The sequence below is a fragment of the Calonectris borealis genome, chromosome 1, assembly GCF_964195595.1.
Source record: "Calonectris borealis chromosome 1, bCalBor7.hap1.2, whole genome shotgun sequence".
Lineage (NCBI taxonomy): Eukaryota > Metazoa > Chordata > Aves > Procellariiformes > Procellariidae > Calonectris > Calonectris borealis.
Genome location: NC_134312.1, coordinates 43131295 through 43142165, shown reverse-complemented (window position 1 = coordinate 43142165; position 10871 = coordinate 43131295). Strand labels below are relative to the sequence as shown.

Sequence of the window (10871 nt, the reverse complement as noted above, 5' to 3'; positions counted from 1 at the left end):
TTGCTTATGGAGCAGGGCTCTGAGATGTGCATAAATCGCGCACAATCTGGTCATTCATGATTCACTGCAAATGAAGAAAGAAAATCTTAAATGGGAAAGAAAAAATCTCAATGAGTTGTGGCAGCACGCAGTCTGCAGCACACTGGAAGCACATTTTAAGGGGAGAGGACAGCTAACCTTTCCCATTCGTATGCCTGACGCGGAGGTAATTTTTAATCTCGCAGTACAGGCAATTTGGCCCCACGTATCGGCCGCTGGACAATGCGGGTTGCACGCCACCCAGCCGCTTGCGCTAACAGTCCCGTGGGACCTGTTTCGCGCCTGACCTGCAGACAGCCATTTCGCTGTACAGTGCTTGCGGTGGAGGTTTTGTAAGGAGCTGCCTCCACCCAGCTCGCTGGGCTTCGTTTCTGGTGTGCATGAAGAAGTCGTTCCTGTGCTGAAACGGAGCAACCTGGCACTCATACAGGTAATGAGTAGCTGATTTGGTATTTGATTAATAAAGAGGAGGGGATAAACCTGCATCTCCCTCTAAACACAGGGAGCTCTGTGCATAAACCTGCACGGAACCAGCCAGTGCATGACAGCCCTGTGGACCTGGGAGAAGGAGCTGCTTTTAAAAAGCAGCTCAAGCACTTAGCGGTTTTCTACAGCATGAACTGGCTGCTGTGGACAGGCCTAATTGCTGTGAAAACTATTAACGTCCTTCCTGATTAATCCACGCTGGAGCAATGGTTCAGCAGGGAGCCAGGGTGCGGATTCCCGCCCCGGGGGTGCCTGCAGGCTCCCACATGCCTGGGCACCAGGTCCCACCCCAGCCTTCTGAGCCCTGCACACCTTCCCCCGTGCTCCTGCCGAAACACCATTATGGTGCCTGCGCGGAGCTCATGTGGACAGCGAAAAAGTTTAGAATTTAAAGGAAAATCCTAAAAATGAGTAAACACACAGGTTGGGGTCCTATCTGAGACTGCAGTCGGGATACCTCCTGTTGCCTTCCCGCCCCTCGGGGTGGCCATAGCAGGGCCACACACGGGTCCCCTGCCTCTTCCTCTCGCACTTGGATGCCCCAGCGACTGTCACAGTGCTTCACGGACACGGGGGGCTCTGGGCACACAGCGGGGTCGTGGTCCGACTCCAGCAGGGAGGGGGGTCAGACCCCACGCGTGGGAGTGAGAGCACTGCGGCCTGGCAGGGCCGGGGCTGGGCGGCGGGAACGGGGCCGGCGGGGCTGGGCCGGCCCCGCCATGGCTCCGCCCCGACTCTTTAAGCCGCTGCGGGGCCGCGCCGGGCAGAGGCGCGCCGAGACGAGACGGGATCCGGGGTGAGTGCCGGGCAGCGGGCAGCGGGCAGCGGGCGGGCGCGCAGGTGCGGAGCGGGCCGGGCGGGCTCGGCGGGAAGGGGCGCCGGCAGAGCCCCCACGCAGCCGGTCGCAGTCCCGCGGTGCGGGATGGGGCGCGGTGCGCGGCAGTCGCTGCCGCCGCCCGAAGCTGCGCCCGTGGGTCCCGTCCCGCCCCACGCGTGAGGGCTGCGGGGCTGCAGGGGGGTCCCGTGGCGGCTTCCCCGGCGGGGGGCCGGGGATGCCCCGCTGCAGCCGGGCGCTGGCGCAGGGGCTGGTGCTGGGCCCCGGCCGGAGCACTCCGCCGGGCCGCGCGGGAGCGGCAGCAGAGCCGGCCGGCGTCGGCGGGAGAAGCGCGGGGAGCTGCGGTTCCCCAGGGCTGGACCGAGCTGCAACTCGCTTGGCTTGGCTTCCCCAGCGGGTGGCTGAAAAAGCAGTGCGGGATAACTGGGTAGCCTGAAATTCCGCAGTGCCGGTCTTGGGGCTGGGTTAGGTTTCTTGTGTTTAAACCTGCCGATAACAAACGGGTTGGAAAGGACTTTGCAGTTGCCGTGGCTCGTCACTGGCGTTTCGGAGAACGCTAGCTGAATAACGTGTCTGCTCTCGGCTGGGTACAAGCTTAGCAGAAGGCAGGATTTTCTTATTAGAGGACAGTAGCTGCCCACAAACCCGCAATTGAAAGTCAAAATTGTTGGTACTGGTAGTGAGATCATCTGGATGTTTAATTACTGCTCTTGAGCTCCCTGAAGGCCTGCCTGAACTAGCCAAAAAGTCTTGAGGGAGCAGGGAAGGCTTAACGCAGGATTGGAAGTCTGAATCTGCCACCTGTGGAGCTCTCAAAGGAGACCGGGGTCGCATGAAGCTCCTGGGTGGTGCGAAGAGAGCGGCTCGTGGGCAGGAGCGCAGGCTTGTACGCTGTCCTGCTTGCAGAGCTTCTTCAAGTCATCAGCCCTCTTCCCCTTAGGTGCCTTTTGGGCACCGCTGCCTCAGGGTAGCCCTTGCTGTTGGGTAATTGAAGAAATACTGCCGTTCTTCCCACGCAAGCCGTCATGGGAACATTATGGGGAGGATAAATGCAGATATCTTCTGTGGAAGAGACCAAGGTCACCTTGAAGTACTGATTCCGATTCCTTTTTGCTTTTCATTTAATAATTCCCAGAGCCCTTATCAGAAGATTTGAGTCAACTGATGGTTGCCAGATCATCTAATACTTTGTCTCCCTTGGGAAGAAGGGGTGGAGCTGCACCCCGTGTTGCCCAATATTACATGGGAAATCTGGGGCAAAGCTGGAAACCTGATCCAGGTCCTTAACTCTAGTGTGCATGGAAACTAAATAATTGTTTGTTAACAAAATTATTAAAATAATTTAGACTCATGTGAATGCACAAAAGAATGTGAGCGTGGGGATAGTGAGAGGAAAAGACAGAAGTAGTTCTCGTACCAAATACCGTTTATGTTTTGGAAAGTGTACAAAGTGGAAAGGAATCTCTTCTCCTTTTTTTTTTTCCCCCCTTTTTTTTGTTCCAGTCCGTGCATTCCTTTTCCAAAGCTTTGTGCAGCCTATATTCCTTTTAACTAAGGACGCTCTTCACCATGATTGATGTCAGCTGCTGTGCGGTAGCACAGCCAAGCACTTGAATAAAAGAAATGGAATCTTAATTTTTAGACTCTACAGTTGTGCCAAGAATGACAAAGGCAAAGTGGGAAATGTCATAAAACTAATTTTATGAGCTCGGTCAGGGTATTAGTGCTAAACCATGGAGCAGTAATGGTGCTAATCCCGTGGAAGTTTTAAACAAAGGGATATTTCAGTAATTAGTGTCAGTGTGCAAATGGCACTGCTCAGCCACTCCGAGGAAGTTTCCTAAGCCTTTGCTGAGGAATGTACCTAAGATGCCCCAATTTAGGTTAATAAACTGATCTTATTTTCCCACATGCCATGAATGGCTGTCTGCTTGTCTTGGACAAAGGTCTTGTAGCAGCTACTTGGCAGCATGTCTTACTTGGGAACCACGCAACCTTCCCTGCATCCCTATAACTGCCGAACTGCTGGTCAGGCTGCTTGGGCAGGAGGCTTGTTTTAGCAGCACTAGCAAGGTGGGTCGCTTAATTCAGGCTTAGCCAAAACTGCTGCTCTGAGATGTGATGTGCGAGTCTGCTCTACCTTGCCTGGAGAGCGCGAGGCAGCGGCCAGGTGCCCACGAGACCCCTCACTCTGCACCGAGGTCTCTCCCAGACGTCGGTGAGAGCCCCGTAAGAAAGGGGATCGTGAAGCCACGTGCTCCTCTCTGGCTCCCTGTGTCATGGTGGTGCTTCCAGTTCCTCTCTGTTGGCCAGGGGGACAACTGGGGATTGGTCGTCCTCTGCTTCTGGCTCAGAGGGATGAGCGGCAAAGCTGACTGAAGGCAGCAGGTTGTGGGCGTTGTGTGGGGATGCTGTCGCGTGTCTCTTCTCCCTGTCTGGCCAACATAGGAGAGCTTCTAAGGGTAACTGAAGGTGAGTTGTGCCGAGAGAAGTCAGAAGCTCCTGACAAATTCCTTCCTTCCTTCCGTCCCTGATAGCAGACCCGCACTGCAGTGCTGCTGTGGGGAGCCTGCTGGGAGGGAATGGTGCTGCTGGTGGGGTGGGGTGGCAGGAGGTGTCTTCTGGGCTTCCAGTGGGCAAACCCATGGTCCTCGCCCAGAAACCCTGTCTGAAACAAGGGTCGGTAAGGAGCTGGGGGGGCGATGAGGCCTGAGCAGCTCCACTGGGTTAGACTCACTGAATCGGTAACCCTCGCTCTGGCTGCTGTTGGCCTCCGTGCTTACGAGAGGTGGTCCTCAGGTGGTGAGCCGCAGGGGAGCAAGCCAGCATTAACCAACGGTCGCGAGTTGAGGACAGTTCAGTGATGACTGGGAGATGAGCCTTCAACAAACACCGCTATGTTAGCTCGTGGTTGTGGCGGGAGGAGGGAACCCCAGAAAAGCTGAAGGTGGCGGGCAGTGCTCTGCTTTGGTGCTTTAGCCCAGGACAGTTAATGAGAGGAGCAGGAGGAGCTCCCGGTTGAGCTGGGTGGGAACTGGTGGTGGTGATGGCGCGAGGGGAGCTGGGGAGGGGGCAGCTCAGCTTGAGATGGGACAATTGCTGCTTCTGGCTTAACGAACGAGACTGTTCCCAAGGCTGTAGTTTGACGTGATGGGTGATGGTGCCTGTCCCTCCCGCTAGCCTTCTGAGTGTGCATGAGAGGGAGTTTTACTTTATTTTAAAGTGGCTCCTTGAGTGCTTGGGTTTGGTTCATATACCTCTCTGGTAAAGGCGCAGTTCATGTAATAGCGGTGGAGTCCCCGGGGAAATAATCCCCCTTAAATTTCTTTGAACTCCTCTCAAAGGAGTTCAGAATGTCCCTACAGCCCTAATAAGTGGTTCTCCGGTGGGGTGAACTTTGGCTTGTACTGCATCCCAAATGATAGGCCCTGCAGTAAAACAAAATGCCGTTGTTGGCACAATTGGTTTGCTTCCATCAGACGAGAGGCCCAGCATTAATGAAGCATAGAAACTGAAATTATATCCGTCTGGGGGGGGCGTTCGCTCAAGGTACAGTAAAGCCCTTGTGCATGAAACTGTAATTTGTGCATATCCAATTTATGTAACTTTCAAAACCCCAGGCAGGGACAGGAGGACACGTCTCGTGAGGACTGCGCCTCTGTTTTTGTTGCTGTTCAGCAGCAGCAGCAGCAGCAGCCTCTGTTCCCCTTGCCAGTCCATCTGCTTTTACAAATAGCCGTAGAGAGCCCGCCTAAGCTTTTAAGTCTGGTCTGGGATCTGAAGGGCTGAGAAGTTGATCTGATCACAAAAACTTCTCACGCGGTGGAAGGTCACGTTTTTAAACAGTTGGTGAAATTGCAGGCGTGTGCTCTGATATACAAACTTCGCAGACCTGCTTTAAAGGAGCTTATAACCCCAGCTCCCCAGCTGTCCTCGAGCCGGGGTGGTAGAGGACACCGTGGTTAACAAACCTCTCCCCTTCTCCCCTCCCGCCTGGGCGCGCAGAGCCACCATGCCGAACTGGGGAGGCGGCAACAAATGCGGCGCCTGTGGCCGCACCGTCTACCATGCCGAGGAGGTGCAGTGCGACGGGAGGAGCTTCCACCGGTGCTGCTTCCTCTGCAGTAAGTATTCCCCTCCCGCTCCCCTGCAAAACCTCTCCTGGCGTAGCTGGGGGGGTCACAACAGCAAGGTGCTGGTCCGCTGAGACGTCCCAGGCTCAGCTGGCACCCGTGACGCACAGGGAATGGCAGCGGCCAGAGATGGCTTTGTCCATCACGTGTTGGGCTTGACTCCCGCTTCCCCTGTGCTTCCTGGGCCTGGCGGTGCCGAAGGGAGAGGTTGTCTCCTGGAGGGATATTATCCTACCTCTCCAGTGTGGGAGGGGTGGGATGCACCTCCCAAAGCAGAGCACATCATGCTTTTCTCCCTCTCTCCATTTGCCCGCCTCCCAGCCTTCTCATCAGGAGTCTAAGAGATCTTTAGGTTGGAAACCTGGCTTAAGTGTTGCTCATGCAGAGGAGAAAGCCCAGTGGCAGAGCCCCATTTGCACTGGTCTGAGCTCAGCTGGACTTCTCCCGGTGGTCCCGGGGCTGGCAGCAGCTGCAGGAACAGTTACCAAACCCCTGCCCTGAAGTCCCACGCGGACCAGGACACCAGCGTGCCTGAGCACAGCCGAGTTGTTGATGCTTTACCACAGCCGAAAGCCTAGACTTTCTTGGCACAGGGGCCTGTGGTTTATTTCAGATGAAAGGAGTCCAAAGCATTATTTTCCAGTCCAACCAACAAGCCCAGCGAGGCATTGAAAATTGCTTTCTCTGCTGAAAAGACCTCTGCCTAGATGAAGGGAACAAAGGGTCGCTGTGAATCGGAGGCTCCTGCTTTGCAAACAGGCAGCCTGCCTGTCTGAATCAGAGAATTTTACCTTATTACAAACATGAGGTACTGTTTTGTCCCTCTTGCTGGTGTTTAATACCTGTGGGCAGAGCTCGGGTTTAGCCCTCTTCATATAAGCCACAGTTTACCACTGGCCCTCTCGAACTAGTTTGCTGTTCGTCTGCAGCATAATGTCAGCGCTGTGCTGGCGTGTGAGCCTCGGCGCACCTACGCTCCTTTCCCTTAGCTCTACAGCAGTCACAAAAAAAAGATTAGATGTCTTGGCTGCCTCATTTTCAGCCTTTTATGGGAGTTTCTATTAAAAGAAACCTGGAACTTACAGTCAAACAATGGCTCTAGTGTGTCTGAGTATTTGCTTTTCCTTAGTGCATAGTTCTGTTGGGGTTAAAGTCTGTAGACTTAACAAACATGCATTAGTCGATTTACTTATTGGATATTTGTGCCTTATAAAAAGAACCTTGGAGCTAATGAATGCCATAAGCAAAGGTCACCCTGTATTTTGAAGACCTTAAAACTCTTTTTAAACAAAAAATTCATGAGGTTGCTTGTTGTTGTTTTTGTTTTTTTTTTTTCCTCCCCAAATTCTTTATCATGAGCATAATGCTGTTGCAGATGGAAAGAGCATGCCAGGTGGGATACAAAAGAAGGTTTAAGAAGGGAATAGTTCTGCCTTCTACTGTAACCTTGAGCAGAGTGCTCGCATTGTGCTGAAGGACAATGTAGGAATGCCAGAAAAGCACAGCCCCTCCGGTGACAGCTGTGAAGCAGTCCCAACGCTGCCCCAAAGCAGCACCGAGGCAGGGGGAAAACCTTGAGGCTTTTTTTTCCCAGCCCCACCCTGGCCAAAAGGGCAGGACAGGGGTTCTTCTGCACCGATAGACTTTTGCTTCACGCTGTATGGCATCTGTCAAGGGAAACTGCTGACTGCACTATCTGGGTTTCTGAGCAGCCTCATTCATCAAACCACAGCAAGTTTCCAGGCTTTAAATGTCACGGTCATGGAGAGGTGGGAGGGAATAGAGCCCTTTATAGGCCTAAGCATAATTCACTAATTCAAACGACAACCTGCTCCCTCTAATCTCTGGCAGTCCCACAACCTAATAGGAAGAATTGTGGACAAGGAAACCCATAACATCACTTCTCACTTGATTTTTGGCTTACTACATGTGCTGATGGAAATGGTCCCTTATGGCAGTTTAACTTTTTTTTTTCCCCTCCAGTGGTCTGCCGGAAAAACTTGGACAGCACAACTGTAGCGATTCATGATGCTGAAGTTTACTGCAAATCTTGCTATGGGAAAAAGTATGGCCCGAAAGGTTACGGGTACGGCCAAGGGGCAGGCACGCTGAACATGGACAGGGGAGAGAGACTAGGCATCAAGCCCGAGAGGTGAGTGAACTGAGTTGCGGGGTGTGTGACCCTTGTCCTTCAGCACTGTTTTCAGAGGAGTCTTTCAGGCTGGATTTTGTTTAGTTCGTGTTGCCTGGAATAGAAATGCTGCAAATACCCCAGTATAACCGAATGCAGGGCATTTAACCTGCAGTGCACAAAGCTTCCACTGGTGACTGTGAGTAGGCACCGAACAAGCAGGAGTTAGCACAAGTAAAGGTGCAGTAACCCTACGCATGAGCCACAGGGGACTGGATTATGGAGCTGCTGATGGCTCTGCGCGAGCCCGCAGAGGTGACTGTAGGTCTCGAGTCACTTTCCTAAATAAGCTGCAAATGCAAATGTTCAACAGGTTCTGGCAGGGATGGATTCGGGGAGCTGAGAATCTGGGGCTACAAGAAGAATGAATTTTTAACTGGCAAATGAAGATCCATTTGTGCTTAATTATAGCCAAAACCAAAAGGCCTATTAAATAGTAAACATTCCTAGTCTGATTAAGTTCCAGCTGTAAAGCAAAGCATGTGGAAAGAAGCTGAGGTATGCCTCACAACTTGCTTCATGCAAGTTCCCAAATTATTGCTTGACATTTATATGATGTATGCTCTCCAGCCAGGTTCAGTGCTCAGTTCAGGTTCCAGATTATGATCAGCGGACAGGAATTTAACGGAATTATTTGTAGCTTACTATCTGATAAATGCATGTCCTGATACAGAATTCAGCACTTCTAGAAAAGTGAAAAGGTGAAGGCTGCTCATAAGACTAGCTTTTACAGTAGCTTCTTTTTATCCTTAGAAGCATGGCCTTTCTTTTCTTGGTGTTTTTGTTTTTTTTTTTCCTACCAAGTGTAATTGGATAGCCTTGCTGGTAACTTACTTCTCCAGTTTTGCAAAAGTACTGTATTCTGTACTGTGTGTTGGATGCTGTTCTGTTAGCGTTGTTAAGAAGAGCAAGAGGTCATTTAGTAAAAAAAGTAAAGACAACAAATGTCCCGCTTCTTTCAGCACGCCCTCTCCCCACCGACCCACAACAAATCCAAACACTTCGAAGTTCGCTCAGAAGTTCGGAGGGGCAGAGAAATGCTCTAGGTGTGGCGATTCTGTTTATGCGGCAGAGAAAGTAATAGGAGCTGGAAAGGTAAGGAACTGCGTGTGCTGTACCTGCTACATGGACTTGAAAGTGAGTAAGGTATGTTATGTGGGTTCCAGCAGGGAACCAACTGCGGGGCAGAACTACCTTCAAATTGCATTTCTTAGCATTGGAAATAGTCAAATCATTCAACTTAATTGAACAAAAAGCACTTGAAATGCAGGGTGATGGGCGTACACCGTGGATTTCAGAGGTGAAGCTTCAACATCGTCTCGTGCCAGAGACTTGAAGCAGACTACGGGAGCGCTTTCCCCCCAGAAGAACGAACAGTCTTGTGGTGTGCAGCTTATAATAGAGGCTGAATGTTTTGGCAGAAAGGGGATGTTCTCCGAAAATACCGTGTAAAACTGTGTGTCAGTCTGCCAGCTGTCTGACTCGCTACAGAGAGCCAAGATCTGCTCTGAATTGATTAGAGCAAGCCCCAAATGCTGCCCTGAGCAGGATGCTGTGTGGAATTCAGCGCTTTGGGCCACTCGCAGAAATGCAGATGCTCTCATCTGCTACTGGTGCACTTGAACTGGTTTTTATTGCATCAGTCATCTATAAAACAATACTGATGCAGGCATCTCCAGTTAATGCATTTTTTTACCAACTCAGGCATTCCGTGTATTTAAACTATCTTTTTTTTTCTTTTTTCTTTCCCCCCCGCCCCCTAGCCATGGCACAAAAATTGCTTCCGATGTGCCAAGTGTGGAAAAAGCCTAGAATCTACAACCCTAACTGAAAAAGAGGGAGAAATCTATTGTAAAGGTGAGGAAAGAAACAAAGATCATTTGTTTATGGTTCAAGGTAGTGTGTTACAAGGACAGATGCTGAATTTATTCCTGATATAAGAAACTTTCAGGCTCCTGTCAAGATGGAAGTGCTCTATAAGTCATAGGAATAGAGCTGAGAAATGAAATAAATATTACTGAAGCTGCTGATGTAGCTTACATCTGCATCAAGCAAAACATTACATACTGAGAAAGGCAGCAGCAGCCCGTGTCCTCTGCGTGGGTCAGAACGCAGATCAGAGTAAGGGAACAAGCTAGCAAGCATTCTGCCGTGCCTTCTTGCGTGGTATCATGGATATAAACTTGATCCACACAGTGATTTGATGGCAATGTATGTCTTAACAGATACCTAGCCAGAGAACCGATGTATGAATTGCTTTCACAGAGTAGGTTGGGAGCTGCACGGACCAAACGGCCATGGTTATTGAGTTCAGTCATGGCAGTTACAAAGCTTAACAAAATGTTTTTAAGCATTGCTTCTGATGGGTGACTAATGGGAAGCAGCTGAGGGGCTTAGCCTAGGCAGCACTGTTCTTAATTAACGAGCCAGAAGCCTCAGCTACTACATGTTCATCTTTCTCGCAGGTTGTTATGCGAAGAACTTTGGCCCCAAGGGATTTGGGTACGGCCAGGGAGCAGGCGCCCTCGTTCACGCCCAGTGAGGAGGCACGGCTCAAAACCCCTTACGGCGCTGCTGAGATCCTGCTACAAGAAATGAGAGAGTTTCCTAAAGTGTTACTAACTACTGTGAAACAGATACTAGTTACTGTAGTGCTTGGGCATACATTCAGCAGATGATTTTTTTTAAAAAAAAAAAAAGGCACTGCTTTTTTTCCTTGCTTTGTGTATCACACTGTAACAGTTTTAGTACTGAGTATCAATTCAATAAAGCTTTGCTTGTTGATATATCCTAAAGCCAAGTGTTACATGCTTTGTGAGCAACACAAGATAAGTAAGGGGAGTATTGTTGTGGTACTTCAGGGGTGCAGGAGTGGAGATATGATGCTCTGGACTTGGTGCAGAGCTTCACTGAAAGCCCAGCGTGACTGAAGGCTGGACATACATAGCACTGGTCATGGCCTTCAGAGGTGAGGGACTGTCTTCCAGTATCACACCATTATATGCATGTGCAAGGCAACTAGCTGCTCACTGCACAGAAGTAGTAAATCCTAATCTACCACTCTGTGCAGCAACAGATTATAGAATCCTCAAGGTTGGAGAAGACCTCTAAGATCATCGTGTCCAACCGTCAACCCAACACCACCATGCCCACTACACCATGTCCCTAAGCGCCTCATCTACACGTC

General features: G+C 50.9%; 1 protein-coding gene across 2 annotated transcripts; it reads left to right on the top strand.

The window, feature by feature from the left end:
• The first annotated feature begins 1292 nt into the window (after positions 1 to 1292).
• On the top strand, positions 1293 to 10490 carry CSRP2 (cysteine and glycine rich protein 2). 2 transcript variants are annotated; one of them, XM_075150375.1, is made up of 6 exons: positions 1293 to 1321; positions 5366 to 5484; positions 7477 to 7645; positions 8647 to 8779; positions 9448 to 9541; positions 10150 to 10490. In XM_075150375.1, exons 2-6 carry the CDS (start codon positions 5373 to 5375, stop codon positions 10224 to 10226), a joined length of 585 nt encoding a protein of 194 aa, XP_075006476.1. In that variant the 5' UTR covers positions 1293 to 1321; positions 5366 to 5372; the 3' UTR covers positions 10227 to 10490. The 2 variants fall into 2 exon arrangements, with proteins under 2 accessions (XP_075006476.1, XP_075006487.1); XM_075150386.1 differs by lacking the exon at positions 1293 to 1321 and adding an exon at positions 1801 to 3832.
• Positions 10491 to 10871: the final 381 nt, after the last annotated feature.

Coding starts and splice junctions, on each gene's coding strand:
- CSRP2 (XM_075150375.1), top strand. CDS start 5,373: ATGCCGAACTGGGGAGGCGGCAACAAATGCGGCGCCTGTGGCCGCACC. Junction 8,780..9,447: donor AAGTAATAGGAGCTGGAAAG/GTAAGGAACTGC, acceptor CCCGCCCCCTAG/CCATGGCACAAAAATTGCTT. Junction 9,542..10,149: donor GGGAGAAATCTATTGTAAAG/GTGAGGAAAGAA, acceptor TCTTTCTCGCAG/GTTGTTATGCGAAGAACTTT.